At 37.4% G+C, this 22747-nt stretch overlaps 1 protein-coding gene across 1 annotated transcript; it reads left to right on the plus strand.

Moving 5' to 3' along the window:
• Positions 1-191: 191 nt before the first annotated feature.
• Positions 192-10717, plus strand: BUB3 (BUB3 mitotic checkpoint protein). Its single transcript, XM_010295855.1, has 7 exons — positions 192-243; positions 2465-2659; positions 3787-3856; positions 5247-5398; positions 8387-8545; positions 9978-10155; positions 10497-10717. The coding sequence occupies exons 1-7, from the start codon at positions 235-237 to the stop codon at positions 10715-10717; spliced, it is 984 nt and encodes a 327-aa protein (XP_010294157.1). The 5' UTR covers positions 192-234.
• The last annotated feature ends 12030 nt before the right edge of the window (positions 10718-22747 follow it).

Genomic DNA, 22747 nt, shown 5'->3' on the forward strand with positions numbered 1-22747 from the left:
GCCTCTCCGCCGCTGGCCTCGGCTCTCCCTCGGTTTTTGGGCCTTTCTCTGACTCTCTTTCCTTCCCGCCGCAGCCAGCAGCATCCATCTGCCGCATCCCGACGTGCTTCTCCGGGAGCGGACTGCGAGAGCGACCGTTCCTCGGACGCCTCAGTGCTTCCGTAACCCGCTGCTGCTGCAGGAAGAAAGCTTTTCCGTGGCGCTGCGTGGAGCAGCGAGAGGAACTCGTTCAATATGAAAACGGTACTTCTAATGTCTTCTTTACGAAAGGACAAGCTGGTCGTCCTAACGCTTGTAACAAAGCGGCCCGCTTTGTTCGAGAAACGCTTACTGGCTAGCTAAATGTGATGGAGCGTGCTATTTTAAGAGGAGCTGTAAAAGCGATTTCTTATCTGTTCAGTAAAAATGAGCTTTCGGGCATGATGGGATTGCAAAGGTGCACCCTGTAGTTAAATCAGCATCGCAGTTTCAGCAGCATGCATCTTCCCTATAAAGTCTCCTTTATAAATTTTAGGAGGACTTTGTTGTTTGCGGTGGGCATGACAATTACTGTTGTTTGGCAGTCCCGGTTGTGAATTGTGAAGCAGTTGCATTTGTGAAAACGTGCAGAGCTCTTTGTGTGGGTTTTTTGAGTTTTTTTTTTTTTTTGGTAATGTGTCAAAGGTAGGATATATTTAAATTCTGATATTTTATAGATTTTTCTGGATTAAAAATACCTTTGGGAGGCCTTTCCAGGTTTCTGATGTAAGTAAATTTGCTTCCTGGAGTGCTGCTTCTTGATTGCTTTTGGGCTGGTTAGTAACTGTTGTACCAGGCACCTCAAATCCTCATGTTTGTTGTTTTCTGCCACAAGTAGACAAGGCAATTGGCCTGTCCAGACCAATTCTTGTAGTTGTTCTGAATTCCTTTAGACTTTGTGTCTTTGGATATCCATCTCAAATACTCACTGAGGTACATCTCACCGTTTAAAGTGTTGTGAAAGTGCTGCTGAATTCTCTATAGTATTCATGTAGAAATACATGTGGCAAATTCTCAAGCATGTCTGTCTCTTGCCCAGGTATTCCCAAAGCAGAGATGAAGAAAAGGGGTTAAGAAAGATGTTTTTATTTCTTATTCTTAAAAGTTTTTTTTTTTCCCCCCTCACTTCATGTTTAAATAGCAGAAATAGCATTTTGTGTTTATATAGTGGGTTTGTTTTTTTTTTGAAGGATGTCTTACGGAATACTTTCCAAAGCTCCCACTTAGGAAATTTTTCCAGTGTAAGAATGTGCAGTGCTTACATTATTACACAGCTTGAGGATTGTTCAGTTACTGACAAGTGCTGAACTAGAACAATTGTGCACTAAATTTGAACCTTGTCCTAGTTCATCTGCTCATTCTCTCTTGATTTATTCTCAGAGGTCTACTCTTACCTCTGCAGTTGTACATGCAAATTCAGGAGTGATAGTGTTATAGAAAATCTGAGCTAGTTCACTTCTCTGTCCTTGTAGCATAAAGGAAGTGTGCTGTTAAGGCTTTCTGAAGCCTTCTATAATAACTTCTGATGGTTTTGTTGGTGTACGTGTAATGAACAGTTTCTTCTTTCAGAGTGTTTGTAAGATTTGTGCTGTCTTCCCAGCTAAAATTTGCTGCTTAAAGCCTCTGCTCTCCTCCTTTGAATTGTTGTATATACAACTAAGTAGTCCTATGAAGTGAGTGCTGAGGTTACCTTCAGAGTCATTGATCTGTCATTGAATTGTTGATATTTTTTTCCTGTCACATCACACTTGTATGTTTGCTCTACATTTCAGTATCCCACAAAGTATAACTTTCTTACCAGACCTTTAGACTCAAAGAGGAAAAAAAAATATCTCTAAGCTGTTTCATTGGAAGCATTTTATAGTACTTATGGAAGCTTAAGGATTGGAAAGTTGCAGAGAGCCTGAAACTGTTTAAAAGATGATCCAGTTGCAATTCTTGGGAGCATATGACAGTCATACCAAATGAGGAACAAATCAATGCTTTTTGCTGGAGCTCTCAAATCAGATTCCTTTCTGCCTGCATGTGTTTTTTAAAGTAATTTCTTGATGCTCACAGTAATTTATAAATATTTACTTTTAAAAATAGACAGATACAGAGTAGCATGTGGGGAAAAACATGTTTGTGAATAACAGTATCAGTGCTTATAGGTAATAATAAAAAACTTCTTGTACTGTTTATTCCATGTTATACCTTGTATATCAAAGTTAAAAGCTCCCTATAGGGGGAGGAATTTACTGAGGTTTGGACAGGGATTAGCATCTTGAATTTTCGAGAGTTTGTCAGAAATCTGGGTGTTCTGAACTCTTTCTGTGTAAAAGCAGGTAAACTTTTCAGGCCTACTTTAAGTTACCTTTAAGGTGGAGCAGTTAGTTAACTAGCTTGCTAGGCTTATGTTCTTGTTATTACTAAAATTGTATCTGTACATTACTGTCTTTTCTTCAAGATGACGGGATCAAACGAATTCAAACTAAATCAAACTCCAGATGATGGTATTTCATCAGTGAAGTTTAGTCCAAATACATCTCAGTTTCTGCTTGTTTCATCCTGGGACACAACTGTCCGACTTTATGATGTTCCTGCCAACACCATGAGACTCAAATATCAACATTCAGGAGCTGTCCTTGACTGTGCTTTTTATGTAAGTGTGTAAGGTGTATTTTTTAAATTATTATTTGATAGACATAGAGTGCCCGAGGTACATGAGAAATTGTCAATCCCTGAAATTTAAGGGATAATGAAATCCTACCTGAAATCTAGGTTAAAAAAAATAGCTTACTTTTGCCAATTATTCTTCTTTTGATGAATGTCATTATGGTCCTAAATATAGATATTTCCTGTGAAGAGTGCAGGTACGCAAGTAATTACTTTTGCCTATCACTTCTACCAGAAGAAAATTTGAGCTGTTTTGTGCTGCTTCTGCAGTGATGTGGTAAATTGTGTGTGTCTTTGTAAGAAAGAGTCGTACTGGAAGTGTATGGTCAGGAATCATTACTCACAATAAATGCCCATAACCAATTATTCTTCTCTTTTTAACCTTCTCATACGGGGTTGTTTTGGAAACACGGCATTGTTCCAAGTGAGCCATTTACCAGATATTTGATTTCTGTATTTTTAATGCACTGGGAACAGACTAAATTTATTGGTGCCACTTTTTTATTTTGCCTTCTTTTTTTTTTTTTAAATGGAAGGTTTCAGTTAGTATAATCTTTTTTTTTTTTTGCATTGTATTTTGGCATGTCCTCCAGTGACTTGATCTTGATGCGTTACTGAATGTTTTAAGTATCAGTTTAAATTTTTAATTCTACATGTGCTTTTTTTACTCAACATTCTGTCACATAGCTAATATTGTACTGTGGATCAACACAAAAGTTTTCAAATGGTTTCCAGTTTCCAAATCAGTTTTAGAAGGAACACACTTCAGTTAGGTGGAACTGGCACAGGTTGGCAATCATTTAAAAATAAGCGTTATGTGTTTTGCTGCTACAGAAATAAAAATAATTTGATATAGCCTCTAACTGTGTTTGTTTATTTTTAGTTTTAAATTAAAAAAAAAAAAGTATACCTGAAAGTGCTTCACTTAAACATTTTGCAAAGCTTCTGATATCTGCCTGTTTAGATCTGGTCCGGATCTTCACCCTTGTGTCTTAATTCCCATCTTCCAAAAACTCTTGAAAGCAAGTCGTGTGTTATGAGCCTAGGGCATTGTGTGTATAGCAGCCAGGGAAACATAATGCATACCATAAGATTAAATTTTATGCTTTATAGGATCCTACCCATGCCTGGAGTGGAGGATTAGACCAGCAATTGAAAATGCACGATCTAAACACGGACCAAGGTAAGCAGATTGAATTCTGTAACTGGTCTCAACAATTGGTCTAAGCTTCAGATTTGTGTACTTACAGGAGTGGAATATGTTCCAAGTTTTTTAGATGGGGGATATTTGCTTTAAATAGTAGCTTCTATTGATTTAAGTTGTCAGTACTCAGCAGCAACTCCTTTGCTATGCAGCCCTTTCTCATTACCGAGGCACTGAACAAGGCAGTATTCCTTACTGCGTAATTGAAGATTGTGCTATAACACCTTTAACAGAAGGTTAACATTGCTGCCAAACTGAGAGTTTAAACTTCTCCCGTGATGAATATTCATTGATGTATTTTACATGTGTATTTCTTTTTCATTTACTGATTTTATAAGGTGAAAGTGGAAGGAAAAGAAGTAGCTATATACTTGTCACACTCATGATTTAAGGTTCGCATCATATGTACCTTTATCTAGCAGAATAACTAGTGGCCCTCAGAAGTAGCACCTAAAAACATGGAAGCATTTGGTAGTTTGCCAGAAAGTTTGGTAGACACTTGTAGGACTCCATCAATTGGATTTCTGATGATAATCCTGCTTTGCCATAGGCTACTGTGTCTCAATTAGAGGGAATTAGCTAAGCTGAACTAAAACTGAGCATGTTATTTTTCAAAGGTTTGTGGTTTAGACATATTTAGAGTGGTCTTTCACATGTATGGCAGAATGTGTATAAAGCTTTTGCTTTGTCAAACATGGCCTTATACTGTGGTTTTTTTTTTTTCTGAACAACATTGCTCAAAAGGAACATAGTTCCAGTGCCTCATTGGTGCAAAACATGGAGCTAGTTTGTCTAACTTTTTTTTGTGTGTTTGTGTGTTAAAGAGAAAATTGAATCTTGTGCTGAGACAAATGTGGTCAACCAGAACCCACCAACAGCCAGGGCTCAATGATTTGTATGTGCAGTAATGTTATGAAAAAGGTCAAATAATTCTCTTACAGATTACTTTCTATAAGTGTTTATATTTTTATTAATATGTAATATTAATTCCTTTCTTTTGTCATCATGTTAATATATACAAGCTAAAGTCGCTTTCTGTCATAGTGTCTGCGTCGCAGGTGGTGATACCATTTGATACTGAACATTTCTTTATACTTCAGAAGATCTCTCTATGACTGCTTAAAATTCTTAACTTCCTTTCATAATCTCAAGGGACATAAGTCTGAATTTAACATCCATGCTCTTTGCAGAAGTTATGCTTCTGAAGATGGTACTATCCCTAAAGGGACTCCTAGCATATCAATACACCCTTGGGAACATCAGGAAATAGTGTGCTTGTACCAAAGTAGTGTGTCCTTTTATTCTTTATTCGACAGATTCTGACTGTTAGTAAAGCCAGTAAGTTACAATATGTTGTATTTTCTTACAGAAAACCTTGTTGGTGCCCATGATGCTCCTATCAGATGTGTTGAGTATTGTCCAGAAGTGAATGTCATGGTTACTGGAAGCTGGGATCAAACAGTTAAACTATGGGATCCCAGAACTCCTTGTAATGCAGGAACCTTCTCTCAACCTGAAAAGGTATGTACTGGATGCTGTATTCCAGGTGAGATGTTAAATAATGCATCCAGTGACTGGTAAACATCACCACACAGGATGCTGTGTTAAGCTGAACTGACTTCGAAACGTTACGTTTATGTTTCATCAATAGGAAAGCATAACTTAATTCTTAGCACTCGTGATGGACCGAATTCTTATACTAAAACAAACTTGAGGAAGGAAACCTAACAAAAACAGCATGTGAAATCATTAATAATCCTTGGCTTAGTTGTAATACGCATTATTGATTTCTGTAAGCATTAAGACTTCCAGATATATCAGATCCTGACAGTCATAAGATCTGATTGTTTTGAAATGTGCATAGAGGTATAGTAGGAGGCCAGTTATGTTGCCTGAGGTAGTATTTTGGGTTTTTTTTTCACTTGTACTAAGGTTGAACAGAGTTGCTTGCTTTGTAATCTATGTATCATTGTACTAATGCCTAGCAAATTCAGATACTTTCCTAATACTAAAATCCTCTGTGCTAATGATGAACCAAGAGAAATAAGATAAAAAGGAGTGTCTTAAGCTTTTTCTAGTGGTCATATGGTGTGTTAATCTTTATATTGCTTACAGTGGTGTAATTGAAAGAATTATAGAACAATAATTTCTTGTTTTTTTCATAGAATCCTAAACACAGGCTGGGTTGCTGGGTAGTTCTGCATACAAATATTTCTTTTTTTTGCTTATACCTTTTTAAAACTTCATTTAGCTCTGTCGCATGATATTGTCAAGTCATAATTATGAGCCATCATTACGTCCCTATTGCATCTAAATAGCTATTACTTTTGTTACAACGTAGCTGAATCTACTTCTGGCAAGACCTTTGTACAGAACAAAGTAATTGCATTATTTCTAGTTCTGATTTATAGTTGTATGTAGCATGTAAAGAACTGTGATAAATTGTTGACAGAATATCATATAATGGACAGCCACAGTGAATCAAGCTGCTTATTGGTTCAGCAAGGTTCATTATGTCATTTTTTTTTAGTGCTGCCTTTGATAAATGTGTACACCTACTCAACTGCATGACAATAGTTTCATTTGATTTATGATTGTGCAGTGTAGAAAGAATACTTGCTATACAGGTGTGACATCAGTTTGTAAAGAAGATTTAAGATATTTAATGTTCTTTATGCCTTTGTTTCCATACATGTATACAAACATTTTATATAATGTTTATTAATATTTTTTGATCTATTTTTGCATCAATAATGAAAGGAGATTTGAAAAACTGTCTTGTTAAAGTGTGTAATAACTACTGTTGGTTCAAAGTTTTCTTGCCCTTTATATGTAAGTGGGATTTGGCAATTGGGATTGTCAGAAAATTTTAGGCGACTCCTATGTGACCATTTAAGACATTACCCACCTTAAGACCTCAGTCTTAAAAGGGAAGTCCAATAATCACATTTTAGAGAAATAATGCATGCTGAATGAATGTGAATTGGTTAAAGGAAGCTTTTTCTGGGGTGTGTGTATATATATACACACATGTATATATACATACCATATATATACCCATACACACCTGTTGGCTTAGGGTTTTTTAATTTGAAGTTAACTTGAAAACACAATTTCTCCAGAAATGGTTATAGCAGATGAAGAGAAAAGTTGTTTCATGTGATATGTCAGTGCAGTTTTACCAGAACTGAATAGTTTTATTGGGCTTTATCTGAGAACCAGAAAGTAAAACTAGGTGCTTCAGTGAAATTGTACAAGCACGTGCCAAAAGTAAATTGAATCCTTCTGGCAGGATACCAGATCTCTTACACTTCTGATTCTAGATCTAAGGTATATACAGTGCCTGTTTCCTATGTATTTAGTTGCATTTAGATCACTTTTGAAAAAGCTCATTCTCACCATTTGCTCTTGTTAGTGGCTCAGTGACAGGGCAGTTACAGGTAGCTGGATTCCATCTTGCTTGTGTCTCAACAACTTGCAATTCATTTGATAGCACAGAATTTTTGACTGAATCTTTTTTCTTTTTCTTTTTTAAACACGCTTCCAGATTAACTGCATCCCAAGTAATAGTTGGAAACAGAACAATTTATATGAAGCTGAATATTTTCATGAGCCAATTTTTTGAGTACAGTTGAAATTCCAAGCCATAGTCTTTTTTTAATGTTGTCGAGCATATTGCTTCCTTCAGTTTCACTTAGTTTTATTAAAGTGTATGAAGTACTGTTTTTTAATGGTTTCTTGGCAATTTATTTCCCTTTATTAAAATGAAGCTCAACTTGAAGTATTCTGTTTAAAAAGAAAAACACAGTATTACCAGATGGAGGAAAACCGAGAAGAAAATATGTGATGTGGTATTGTAGGACTAAGCTGCAGGATCATGAATTGATAGTTGGGAATGCAAGCTGTGCATACCAAGAAGATGAATCTCAATGTCCATGGCCTTTTCCCCCGTTCCTTTTTTCCTCTTGCCTTGAAATAACCAATAAATGTAATGCTTGAAATAATTTTTGAGGAAAACTTTTATAATACTCATTTCCCTTTTAAATTATACACAAATACTTTTGTCCACATGTAGCATTTAGAACATGAGTAATACCAGCAAACATAAGAAGTCTCATGTGTGGAAGATTTAGATATCACTGAGGTCTGGAGACTGGTAATTGAACAAAAGTGCTTGAAACTTAGAATTGCACAAGTGCATATGCATGGGTTTTTCTACTATATTAGTTATATGTAGTATGGGGCTGCCTTGCGCTTTATTTTTTTTTGAGATATGTGCTAAGGTACAGAATTAAGGGTGAACTTTTGAAATGCTACATCAGTGTCTTATCACTAACCAACTGCATGTTACTGCTGTTTATCCCAAATTTGAGTTATAAATTGAAAATAGGGGAATTCTATAGCTATAGACTTTATTGTAGCTATTACCTGTTCTGTTATTGCATATTGCTGACATTTTATTTTGTATACTGGCTGCTAAGTGTTAAATATTGTAATTTTTTTGTAAAGGTCTACACGCTTTCTGTGTCCGGAGATAGACTAATTGTGGGGACAGCAGGTCGGAGAGTGCTGGTGTGGGATTTACGGAACATGGGTTATGTTCAGCAGCGAAGAGAATCAAGTCTGAAATACCAGACCCGCTGTATCAGAGCGTTTCCGAATAAACAGGTATAACAACCATGTCAATAATTATGTTTCTGCTTGAGTATTCTTTAGGGAAAATTTTGGTTTATTTTTCAAGTTTTCTGCATCTTTCATTTAAAAAAAAAATTCTCGTCTTCAAAGTTTCATAATCAAGTTCTGGGAGGGGGCAAAGAAGTGGTGTTGAGGCTTCTTGTTCCAGGTTAACTCTTTTTAGTAGCATAGCTTAGGAGTGTTTGCCGCTGACTTACCAGCATATTATGTTTTCATTTTTTCTCAGTTTTGTCTCCTTTTTTTAAAATAACCAATTTAATGGATCACAGATGCTGGCATGTGCTTAAAAAACAAACAAAAAGAAACCCCACAAAGTTGCAATAGAAGAGAGGAAAACAGAATTGGCGGTTGCTCGGCAGCCTTTATGCATGGTAGGCCTAGGTTCTTCAACAGGCTGTGAACAGGGGCAGGATTAAAACTACGTGAATGTTGTTTATATATTTTTCTTTCTTTTTTTTTTTTAACTCTTGAGTCTGTCTCATGCACTTAAGAACCCATGATCTGTTATCTAGGGAGAATTGTACAATTTAGATGACCGTACAGCTGTTCCATGTAGGTTAACATAGTGTATTTGCCGTATTTCTCTTTCTGAAGTGAAGCAAAAAGATTAGCTTTTCCTGACAAGCTAATTTGGAAGGGAATTTTCTTGTGTACATAGTGGTAATACAGGGATTGGGAGACAGAGTTACTTGTTCTTCAAATGGCATGAATGCTTTGTCCATTTTCGGTTCTAGTTATAGTAAAACAAGCTGATCTTCCAGATTGTATTGTATTATGAATTTTAAAGAACTTTGCTATAGCTAGATATCATTACAATTATTTCTGAAAAGATCAATTATAGGCTTAACTCAGAAGTTATAATAAAAGCATCTCAAGTTGCTCTAAGTCAGAACTGTAATTAACTGGGTAAGTGGTCACCACTTATAATCAAGTTTCACTGAAAACACTATTTCAGCTTGAGTGTTTAGCTGCTAGTATAAAGCACTGAACTAATTTTAATGTAATGTAATTCTGAAACTAGGTAGCTTAGAATATTTCTAATATTTGAGATATTTAGGCCTGGGGGATAGGTGGGCAAATACAAGGGGTTCTTAAGTCTTAACATTTTTTCCCCCAAATCAACTTGTTTGGACCTGCAGGGGTAATTAAAAGCCTCACTGTCAGCTTCAAACTATGGTGCAATGAGAATCTCTCAGAAAACTTTTTTTCTGCATTACTTCTTTCGTAGAAGCAGATTTTATTAATCATGGCATGGATCTGTGGTAACAAAAAATTTCTGGTTGTACACAATTTAAAACTGTTTACATTTTGTTTATTTGAATTTAGAGGGGTATAAGATGAATTGTATTGTGACCTCTTTTCCAGTTGTAAACTTCGAAAATGCACATCTCAATTTTTTTGGTAGGGTTATGTTTTAAGTTCTATTGAAGGTCGTGTTGCTGTCGAATATTTGGATCCAAGTCCAGAAATCCAGAAGAAGAAATATGCATTCAAATGTCACCGTTTGAAGGAAAATAACATTGAGCAGATTTATCCAGTTAATGCTATTTCTTTCCACAATGTCCACAATACATTTGCTACAGGTAGAGTAGATACTCAATTTTTTTGTAACACTTGCATCAAGCCTTTTCTTCATAATGCCCTTACTTTTTAAACATTTAAGTCGTATTTCTTGCAGTGAGCAGAGTTTTTAAAATCATTTGATGCAGTGAGAATTAATTGCTTTAACAGGGATTTTGGGAAATATTCATTGTGCTCTTTACTGAATTATGCAACTCTGTATAGCCCTGTTTTTTTACTGACAAAGTAATTCCAGGTAGTTTTTTCTTTTCCTTCTCTTTTTTTTTTTATTTTGCTCTATCTTTTCAGTCTTACCATTCTCCCAACTATAATTTAAAAACAGTTTTTAAAAATTAATTTTCAGGAGGTTCCGATGGATTTGTAAACATTTGGGATCCATTTAATAAAAAGCGGCTGTGTCAGTTCCATCGGTATCCCACAAGCATAGCATCACTTGCCTTCAGCAATGATGGAACTACCCTTGCAATAGCTTCTTCATATATGTATGAAATGGATGACATTGAACATCCTGAAGATGGTATCTATATTCGCCAAGTGACAGATGCAGAAACAAAACCTAAGTGAGTATGCTTCACCTATATTTGAGCCTTTCTGAGCATTCATCCCAAGATTTATTAATTTTCCTAAATTCATGAATAGCATTATTGATGCCAATAGATAGTGCAGCTTGACAGTAGGGTTGGTTTTGATTTTATCTTGTTCGCCCAAGCTTTCAATATCCGTAGGTTGATAGACGTCTGATGGATAAAATTGTGCCCAGTTGTTAGTAGAAGAAGAATGTCAAACTCTTATCCTTTTTGAATAGGTGCTATTATATGAAGCTGTGGACTTATTGCTAGCTCATTGCTTCAAGAATTAAGTGAAGAATTCAAGCATAATTTATTTGACTAAATGTTACTGTGTTTGGATATTTAAGACTTAGGATTAATGAAATCTTTACACACTGAGTATGCACCCAGCCTGTCACAGCCAGAACTGAATCTAGATGCTGTTCTAGGAAGGTTGTGTAAAATCAAGGAAAAGCTTTCTCAGTTCCCGTGTATTGGAGTTTGCTGCAGCCCTCTGATAACACAGTTTTCTATCATTGTTGTTTCAAAATGGGGCAAACTGATTGATGGAGGTAAAAGATTTCTGTTAAGCTCGCGCTGGCATGAATGTTACATAGAAGAATTGCCGTCACGGTGCAGAATTGCCCTACTCTTCATTATGCTAGCACAAGAGCAGTTGTTTTTATTTTCAAATTCCTGTGGTTTGTCATTGCTTTTTTTCTTCTTGTACTCAAACTGTCTTACACTTTATCTGGTTGGCTCCATTATTTAGTATCTAAGTGGCTACATAAATAGACACACATAAGTGATCAAAGTTCTTGAGTTTAAAACCTCAAGACCCGCCCCCCCCCTTAAGTGACTTGTATATTGCTTCAGAGCAGCCATTTTATCGCTGTGGAGATGAGGTGGAAGTTGCAGAAGAATAAATACACCATCTCTCACTTGGAGATGTTTGTTTTAAAATAATTTTGATACTCATGGAAAAATAAAACCAGAGTGTTTCAGTATTTATTTCTGGTGCTTCCTCAAGTAAAAAAAAATAATCTAAAGATGATAATTCAAATTTATTTTTAAAATCAGATTGTACTTGTTACATACATTTGGGAAGGTTTAAGAAAAAGGTGATAAAAGAATACTTGCTGCTAATAGTAAGAGCTGCATTCAGTTATTTTTGTTCATTGCTGTTTGCGGTTGCTAATTCTGTAGATGCTTCATTTTGCCGTATGAGGAGGTTAATCTACAATTAAACAATATTTCCTCTTGGCCCTCCATTATTTTCTGAAACAGATGGTTCATCATTTCCTGGGCTGTTAAACACAGCAAGGTTAAGGGTAGACTCTTGGGAATCAGCTAGTTTTGAATCTTATTAGGCTGTAGAAGGAAAACTAATAAGAATACTCCTTAATATCATTTTGTGACTGTAAACAATTATTTATTAGCAAACAATTGATCCCAGAAGGGCAAATTGTTTGAGTCAGTAATGAGCTGAGAAAAGACAGAGCATATCTGTGTATTTGGAAAATAATTGTAACGTAATTGCAATGCATTTAGACAGGCATCTTTTTGGACCTGTTTCTATCTTTAAATGAATTTCTGAAAACATTAACGAGGTTTATATGCTTTTCTGACATTTACAAGTTGCTTGTGCCAACCTTAGGGCACTAAGAATGATGCATATGTTTTAATGTTACAGTAGTGTGAGTCATCTCTGGTTTATTCTAAAAATAAGTTACTTTGGACAGAAGACTAATAGTTGTTTCATAGTGATCTTTTTGCATGTTAATTTGAATCACTGAGCATTTCTGCACAATGCATTCTTAAATGCATCAAGATGGTGCCATGTAAAGAAACTTGGCAAGATCAGCTTTTTAGATTGCTAAATTATTATATATTGTATCTTGATACAAATGTAAGCGGTCTTTCTACATGTTTCTGCTTTTATATCATGTTGAATGTTTTACTTATGGTTACTCTAAATATTGCTTGCTGAAATACAGTTTATTTATTTCAGATCAACTTAGAGGTCTATGTAGACTTCTGGTGATACTTCTCTACAAGAGGTGCCCACCTGCTCCTAACAAGACTAAACTAAAACAATAGAAGTGAGAAGAACAGTCTTTGTACTGGTGGTGTTTTTAACGAAGAAATATTTGTTTGTATATTGTAGTATGTCTTAATCTGTCATTACTTGCCTGCTTACAATGTTAGTGAAACTGTTTTCTTTATCTGCTGTCTGTAGCTAAATTAGATCAGTCCTGTAGGCAACTTTGCGTATACCTTTATAAAAACTTACCACACTTTGTAGTATCTAATTATGAAAACTTCCAGTGGTCTCATAATTGTTCAATAAATATCCATAGTTTTTCGAAAACAAATACTTTGTGTAACAATCTTTTACTGTTTGTGAAACAAACATTAAGACCAAACCTTTAAGTTGCAAGAATTCTTGAGTTCTAGATCTTCCTGATGGGAAATTTCTGAACCTTTCATCTTTTTCCAATGGGATGAACTGCAAATTTCATCATTACCCAGGGATGTTGGCTCTCCAGGCCATGTTTTCACAGGGCTGTGAAAGCCTGAAGTTGCATTAGGTGTGCTTGCTTATCTCAGTGACTTGATTGTTACTGCAGAATCATTAACTCTTTCTGGAGGAAAGAACTTGAACATGTGGTACTTTGTTTTTTTTTCACATGCTGCAGAAAGCCTAAAATTAATGATGCTTGGGAAGAATTGTGGGTAGAGGGGAGCAAATGTAGAGTTTCAGCCTACAGCTGAAGAGTCTGTTCCACGTCTGCAGGTATGACCTGGTAGCCCAGGTTTTATGGAGTAACACAAGTGGAAAGGTAGAAAAAAGGAGTTTCCTCAGAGTGGAAATGTCATTCTGGACACACAAACCCATGAAAACACGGTATTTCTCTGAATGTCTTGTTTTCCTTATTGCTAGTTGGTAAGAAGTCTAATTTGTAATCAAATATCAGCCTTTTGAGGAGGTTTTGGAGTGGGGAGTGGGTGTAAGAAGATACTTGAGCTTGGACAAATTAAAAATTTCTTAGGAAAGTAGTAATTTAGGCACTGTGTGTTTGTTCTTTCTAAACAGGAGTGTAGATCTGATCAAGAGACGAAACCTGCAAATCAATCTTCTGCTAAAAAGAATATACTCAATGTTGTGCTTTCCTGACTGGTTTGTGGAAATAAAGATAAATGCTTTCTGATTAGTACCACCAATAAAAGCTATCTCATCCAACTCTGTTTGCAGAGCAGACTCTCAGGCTGCTTTCTTAACAGTAGCTGTATCAATTGTTTGGGAGGTATTTAATACTTAAGTATTCAGGTTGTAATGAATAGTAAGGAAGGACAGAACAAAACTCCTATGAGGTTTACCAGAGATGATTAAGGTATGGATATTTTGGAGCGGTGACTGGATTCATACTTTACTCCCAACTTCTGAGTTATCAGTGCCTGCGTAGGCAGTGGGAGTACTTTATTACCTTTAAGAAAACAAACTTGCTGACAACAGAGATAGTAAGAAATAGTAACTGATCGTTCCGGAGAAGGTGGTGATGGAAAGGAATCTGAGCTCAGTGTGTGCAGAAAGCTAACGAACTGTTACCAGATAGAGATAGTAAACTAGTTGTATGTAGAATATGTTATAATTTGTCATGAGCTAGATATGGATTCCTTGATAATATAAACTGTTTTTGATAGGTTTGAAAAAATTAAAGATCTTCCTGAATTAAATATGAACAATGCCGTCACTACAGTAGCATCCAGCCTCTGTTCTGCTAGATGTGCACCATCCCTGTTCCCATTTTAACTGGCTTTTTTCATTGAGGATACTTGACTGATGTTGTCCAAAGGTTGAATTTTTGATGTCAGCTTAGGAAGTGATGATACTTGATGGTGTCTTGGTGTTTGAGTTGTTCTGTTTTTTTGTTTGAACGTTTTCTGAGGAATGAATTGGTACATAAGGTCTGGGGCCTAAATGTGGGAACCAAAGGTTTCTGTGAGAATGACTAGCAAAGAAATAGTAAGCAAAACCCCTGGTTTGAGGGGTGACTGCAGGTTGAGACAGCAGACTTTGTGTTAAGAATACTATCAAGCGTTCCAGGGTTGCAGACCACAACGTGTATGTGTGTGCAAGGTTTAAATGCATATATATTTGCAGAGCTATTTGTTGTTTCTTCATCTCTTCTTAGCTGAGAGTGTATAATATTACAGAATATAGGATTGAGTCCACAAAGAAATTACTTTGTTGTTACCTAGAAGTACAATAGTGACCTTGCTTGCACAAAAGGAGAGGCCTGAGGTGAGGATGGGTCCAAAGAAGTAATGTATGAAGGCTGGAAATAATGAAAAGATGGAGAAAGGAATGTGTGAAACGGAGAGAGGATAGAATGGGGAGGAACAAGGGTAGAATTGTGGGGAACAAAGTGAAACAAGAGCTAGAGAAAGTGGGGGAAAACAGAGGAAGAATGAGGGCATTTACAAATTATTTGTGTAAAAGTAGATGCATAACATAATGTGGAAGTAATGCCACCTGTGCAGTTTTTTCATTGGTACGTATCAGGAAAAAATCCTGTTAATTAATGCTTGACGTACTAAGATCTGCATGCTTCAGTGGACAAAGGTAGTCACAGATGCTTAGGAGGAAATGGATTGGCTTTAATAGTTCTATTTTGTTTTAAAAATGGCAGGAAAATTCCTCGTGGTGTGTTGGTGTTTTATGTAAATGCTTGAAAGAAACAAGAGCCTGTAGAAAATAGTGAGACAACCAGGCATAACAGAGGAGAAATGTTAGTTGGTCGGGGCTACAGCTGTGTCCAAATGTTAGGTATGAATATGTGCCGTTGGAATACGGATATTTCTTTTACTAAGATTAATCTTCCTTTTATTAGCTCTTTTCTAGAAATGCTGGTCAAGGCAGAGGTTCATAAGCTGGAGAAATCGTGAAACAAGCCTTTTCTGACCTGTATATAACAAGCAGCTGAACAAAGAGTATATACTGAGTCTTGATCAGAGGAATTGAGATCTAAAAAAGCTCCTTAAGTCATTGCTTTTTGCACAGTGTTGAGGGCCATACAGAAAACATGGAGTCATAGCCATCATTCTAATAGAGTCATCAATCACCGTTGACTGCTTGCAGGGAAAAATATCATGGGTTGTCTCTCAAGAGCCTCATAACACTGTGGTATTAGAAGCCAAGTGGCATCTGTGCCCGGAATGTTACAAAAGCATGCTGGTAAGTGTACTTTTTTCTGTTGGGCAGTATTTTGACATAATCGGTGTATGGTTATGACATGCAGGTCTGGAGTTCTGCTGCATCTCGGATGTGGTGTTTTGTGCTGCCGCTGCAATTATAATAAATATATACTAAAAAAAAATGTGTCTTTTAGATGCGTGATTTCCCAAGCAAAACCAGTCCCTGCTCTGAGCTCAAAGCTGAACTCTGAGCCCTGAACACAAAGACTTAAGTGATGCCGGTGAGAATGACCTTTATGGAGCTGTGTAGGTTTTGCTAGCTCCATCTTCCTTAACTGTCTCCCACTTTTGTAAGTGTCCAGTAGTTTTTACTGCCTTGAAAATTAAGGACTTTTTGTAGTTGGAGTCATGTAGTCACCAAGTTCAGCAGTAATTCAGCTGGTGCATCTGTTAAGATAGATGCTCAAAAGCTGGGTGTTTCTACTATTGGATACTCTTGCAAATGTTGGCCTAAATGACACATCCACCATCAGTGGTTGGTATTAGTGGTCTGGAGCAGAACCTATTTCTTTTGACTAGCAGACATCTGTTCTGGTGATTACACCATTAGCTGCTTTTATGTTGTTTAGTATAATCATAACCACAAGGCTAGTAATTTTTTAGTCAATATGCAACTGATATAACTTCTAGTCCTCCAGCAATGTGGCATTTGCTTTGAAATGTGTCAGGCTTCTTTGTTCAAAATAGTATTTAAGTGATACTTTAATACGTTTAGGTACATAGAATTTAGGAAAGAAAAGTCAAATACAGGACTCGCCCAGATATTCTTATAACTAATATGCTAAAGGCACGCCCTGTGAAATCTGTCTTATTTCATAAGGCTATGTGTGCGGCACTTTTTGACTGTATCATACATTTTCCTAGAGCATGAAAAGATATGAATGTGCTAACACATGATAGCAACACGGGGGATGTAATAGGTCTTCAGAGTCTCCTGTGATTACCTGCAAAGTGGAAGGGAATAAACCGTTCTCCATGTCCACTGGGACTGGGACAAGGCATAATGAGCTTAAATTGCAGCAGAGATTAGTGTAGACATCAGGAAAAACTTTCTAAGGGTGAGGATGGTTAAGCCCAGGAATAAATTGCCTGGGGAAGCTGCAGCGTCTCCATCTGTGGAATTTCTTGAGCACGGCTTAGACAAGCATTTGCCAGGAATGGTGTGGTTTTAACTGGTTCCACCTTCGGGCAGGAAAGATAAGCTAGTACTGGTTGTACCTGCGGTGGTTACGCTGCTAAATCTGTCTCTGATCATTCCTTCACCTGGCATTGCTCCTGTTACAGCAAACTGCTATTCTTTGTAAGCGGGGCAGGGGTTCCTATTTATTTAAAATTCTTAAATTCTCAAACAAACTTTTATTTTTCCTCCGTGACCCACACCGCCATTAACAGACAAACTCATTTCAGCTCCGAATTCGCCCATGCTTACCAGCTTACCCCGCCAGCGTGTCCTGGCGCGCCAGAGCCGGCGGGTGCTGGGGAGCTCCGCCTGGGAGAAAGCTCTGCAGAACTGTCCCGTTAAACACGACCGTCATACTTCTTAAATTCAGTGCATTCGTTTCGTAGGCATTTCTGAATTTGTATTTGGTTAATAAAGTGAAGTACCTGATTCTTACTAGCTGCGTAAATATTTCATTGACATCAATCTGACAATAATTGTAGTTCAAGCTTGCAGGTAGCTTCACCATCAGCTGGCACTGAACAACTCTTGTACCAGCGCAGCACGTAGTTGTATATTTTAATCCATTCCCCACTTACAGAAAACGACTATGTTCTCTTTTGGTAAAAACAGAGCAAGGTAGCATCGATTAAAAACAAAGCTATAATTTATTCAGTTATGCCAAAGTGTTCCTAATAATTGAATTAAACTAAGCAAGGGTTGCTTTGCCCTGCTCGTGTTTTCTGCAAGCCACCACTGTTCTGCAGCAACAGCAATGCAACAAAGACAACAACTGCCTTATTCTCAACGCTGCGCAGATGCGTTGTAAGAAATTATCCTGGCTTGAGAATTTGCTCTCTAAATAGATAAGGCAGCCAAAAGTTGAGAGAGAAATATTCTCATTCCACAGATGTCAACAAAGGCACAGAATAAGGAAGCAAATTTCGTTGTCACAGAGCAAAGGCAGGGCTTGAACAGATTTCTTGGATCCTAGCTCATCTAATCGGTTTAATTCTTTGCCTCTGCTGTAGACTTACTGTGGGGAGTTATTTGAGTTAATCTTTCTTATTCCTGTGATGTAATTTTTTTGTCAATTGAACAAACAGTGCTTCTGTACAAAGGTAGATGAGACCAAATTTTTGAGAGAGTTAAGATCCTTAGATGAATCTTCCTAAATGCAAATTGTACTTGTACAGTGATACTGTGTTATGATACACTGTGTTGTGATACACTATTGTGTTGATATATAGCAGTGCTAAGTAGCATAAAGAGGTTCCAGTGGAATACAAAGATTTACTTTATTTACTGCTTTAGCGAAGGCTAGATGTAACAAGATGAAAGTAGAACGTGCAAGCGTTTTTAGAGGTTGTGCTTTCAAAAATAATCATAAAATGTGCCATCGTGTTTCTACGTAGTATTATCTAGGCAGAAAAAAAGTATAATTCAGGCCCTGAAAATCAAAGAGTATTAAGTAGTATGAAGTAGAGAATTTGTAATCTGCTTTGTAAAGCTCAAAAAAAAAAATAAAATTGCACAGCCGTAGCCTGTGCAGCAGACAAAAGAGTGGAGGCATGAAGAATATGTGTAGAGATATATATTTTTTTGCCATGTTCCACACCCTCAGTTTCTGATGTCTGTTATTGATGACTCTGTTTTCTTGCCCCGCACAGACACTTCGTGTTCTGCCGGGGAGTCGGTGGCTGCAGTTGCTGCAGTGCTACATGTGCAGCTTCGGCTTTGTGCGTTGTAGGATGCTCATCCGTTGCTACAAAGCTGTTGAGAAGCTGCAGGTATGTTCTCCCTGGGAACAAATATGTGGGGTATTAGTAGGTGGGAGAGGTCTCAGCACATAGCCTATTCTTTGACATTTTCTTTAATATATAAAGAAATCACTGCTCTTCATTTTTTACTTGCTGGTCATAACCCATACCATCCTCTGCATCACTTAGAGGCGTCAACTGGTGACATAGACTGTAATAAGACAGTATAAATATCCCTTGTATTTGTAATTTTCATGTTTTGAGAACATGACTTCGGCTTTTGCTCTTCCATCTATATATTTTTTTTTTATGTTGAGATTATTTGACTCTTTATGCAAAGGTGGTGGCTGCAAACACAGGATTGGCTGGAAGGTGAAGCTGCCCAAGCGGTAGATAAGTGCCCTGTTTCTGTCAGAGTACATTAATTTCTGCTAATGAGAGTTTGGAGGGAAACATTGTGAGAAATATTGGTAGGTAAACTTTTCAAATGAAACATCTGGCCTTTTGTGCAAAATCCTTGGTCCTGTACCACAGATTAAATGGCAGGAATGTACGTGGGGAAATGTATCTATCCGTTCCTGTTGAACATCTTTGTTTTTAAGATCATAGTGCTTGGTTTGAAAAATACAAGAAGTGCTTAAATCCTTGAATTTTTCCCTTGGTTATAATAGAGTCACTGTTCTTTCCCTGTCATCTGCAATCCTTGAATGCTTTTAATCAAATCCTCAGGATTTAAATTATTAAACATCTTTTTGGGATTACATTTTTTATTCCTAATTATACGCAAAAGATATATATCATGAAATATGCAGCATGTAATTGCGATTAAAGCGTGCAGTCTCCCAAAAGATGGGTCTAACAGTTTTATACATCCAAAATTTAATTAGGCAGATAATGGGGTTAGAAGCAAGATTTTTAAGGATGGGGTAGGGAAGGAAATTTTTGGAATTATGTTTTTTTTAATGGAGATAGAAATCAATATGGAGGCTGCAAATGCAGATCAAAGTCATATTTCTTTCCTGATCTCCACTTGTGTCTTCTTTCTTCTTGTATTGGTCTCAAGATTGTCCATACAAAACTGCAATTTGTCTAAATAGTGAACAAGTAACTCAAGGAGTCGCAGAATAAAGTCTGATTTTCTATATAGTTGGGTTTTGCAGTTGGTCCTTCTTAGACATCTGGGAAATCAAGTTTAGACTTAAACTCATCCACAATCGGGAGGAAACTTTTCCCAGGTAGATTTCCTGGTCCCTCCTTCCTGGGCATGTTATTAAAGGCTGTCTCCTCTGCTTGGCTGCCTGCTTTCATGAGGGATACAGGAATTTGATATCTTTGAGACCTTCTTCTTCTGTCAAACTGAGTTGTAATTGGTCAATCAGTTCCAAACTTATTAAGGGGGATGAGAGGAGAAGGGGACGGGCAGACAGACACAGACGATTTCATTGCACGAATCTCATTTCCTTAGGGAACTGGAATAAAAAAAATCAATTAAGGTTAAGACTCTCCAGTACCCTTCTTCAATTACTTTCTGAGAACAATGCCCTTTGCTGAAGTATCCATGATATACAATATCTCGATCAGTCCAGCATAGGATGAAACCCATTTTGTCAGTTGTCTGCAAGTGTCCAAATACAGGATAAAAACTTGGCTTTTGCGTAAACAGCAGCTGAGGTTGTGGAGCCTTTCGCAGCGTCAGGATTCACCCGTTGCAGGTCGCATTCGACCAGGTTCAAAAGGACACAACTCTCTCTTTTTATTCCCATCGGCGGCCGTAACGCCAGCGTTTCGAACGCCCCTCATGTGCTTCGGGGCTACGGTCGCCATTGCTTTGTTCTTGGTCACGTTTATACAGCAACGGAAATTTCAGGCGCTGCTATTTTAGGATGCCTCTGAAAAGCCTCCTCATGACTTTCACCTAAAGAGAAACCGCTGCGTGACCACTTCACCTCTCCGGGTGGAGGGTAGCGGTGCACCATCCCCAGCGTGCGGGAGCTTCGCGCCGGGGCTTACACCCGCCGAGCTGCGAGGGAGGAGGAGGAGGATGCTGGCTCCTGCGTCTCATCACGTGCCCCTTCCAGCATCAGGAGTTTCCTACCAGCCGCACCACTCCAAAGGCACGTGGTCCCACCCACGCTTCTGTTTCCGCGTCGAATGACCTTACGCGCTGCTTATTAACCGTTTCTTTCTCTCTTGTCGGCAGTGGTTATCTTCTTTCACCTGGAAATTTCACTGGTTTACAAATAATTCTGTTTACCCTCCCCACATCGTTGTTTTGTGGGTTTTTTTTTGTTTGTTTTTTTGTTTAAATATTTAGCATTTCATTAAGTCGCTATTCCTCCAATGAGGAATAATTCAAATATAACTTCGAAGTGGCAGACGTATTGAAATACTGAATAAAACCCTAATGTTTTCAAAAGCTGTTTTCTGGACTGTCTTCTAAATCATCATCAAAGTCCCAAACTGAAACAAAAAACAAAAACCCCATGACCCCAAGCAAACAGGTTTTTTGCTGTTCCGATGGCAGACCAAGCCTATGTGAGCAGTCTGAAATGTTTATGATCTCAAAAGCAGCAAAAATCATCAATTTTCTGCCATCCCACTTTACCCAGCAGAGGTGTCCAGATTCAACACTTTGGGGCTATAGTTCCTTTTTCTTCCTCTTATTTCGGTATTTGTTATGCTAATATTTTGTTTTGCTGTGGAACTGTTTACAGTAAAGAAAAAGCCACCCTTATTTGCCTAGAATCTCTATGGTGAGGGATTTTGTTTTTGTGGAGAGAGAGAAATGAAGGATGAAATAGAGGAAGCGTCCATGTTTTAGATGATTCATTATATGTATCCCCTTATTTCTTGTTTTACATCTCTGCATTTTCATTTCTCTAAGGATGTTTTACCAAAAAAAAAAAAAGGTAATGCTTTTCCTGTGCGTCAACTTGAAGACATTTTGTTGGGACTTTGTTATAATGTCACTTGAGTTATTTAGTTCCTCGCGGAGTGATGTGGAACCAGGATTCAAACGCTGACCAAAACCTTTTGAACTCAAGGGAGATCTTTTCAATTTTGTGACCTGCTGTAAGGCTTGGAGACAATTCCTCTGGCTAAAATCAGTGAGGAAAGCCTTCTTTCTTCTGGCACGGCATCAACCTCTGTCTCAAAATGGTGGCAAATAATGTTTTCCAGATTTTATTTGTTACTACGGCATCAGAATCACCTTTACAGGCAGATACGGTATTCCCAAAAATAGAGATTGTGGTTTATGTCATTTGCATGTAATGCATTATCATGGCCATTATGAAGTCCCCTAGTAACTCTTTACTATTAGAAAAAAATTGCATCGCGGGACAGTAAGTATCATCAATTAATGCTTTTTTTTTTTTGAGCTGGCTTCTAATGCAGCCGCCTTTCATCCCACTATATAAGATTTACCTCTAACCTAGAATCTTTCACCCGTTATCTATAATGTATAATTATAAATACATTGTAGTCTTGAGTAAGTACAATTAAAAAGGGTAATTCGTTTCCCTCCCTCTCTCCCATCCTCCCACCCAAGTCCTTAGGTTTAATTTTCATGATTATGTTAGATTATGAGTCATTTTAAATCATGGTATCCAGTAGAGACTACTCCTACTCTGCAGCTCTTTTCAACAGTTGTTTATGGTAGTTTCAGCCTCTTTCTGCCTCTCTGAGGCTCTTTATTTTTAAAGCAAGGCAGACAAGGCCTAAAATTATTCCATTAAAGAGGTGCAATTTTTGTAATGGGACTTAGAGTGCTCTGCAGAAGTGCAGGCAAGTTTCTTCAATATCCTGAGCATTATTCGCTCATTTAGTTAAATGATGTTTCTAATTCCCTGGTAATTACATGTAATGA

This window comes from Phaethon lepturus, unplaced genomic scaffold (assembly GCF_000687285.1).
Source record: "Phaethon lepturus isolate BGI_N335 unplaced genomic scaffold, ASM68728v1 scaffold16771, whole genome shotgun sequence".
NCBI classification, from domain to species: Eukaryota; Metazoa; Chordata; class Aves; order Phaethontiformes; family Phaethontidae; genus Phaethon; species Phaethon lepturus.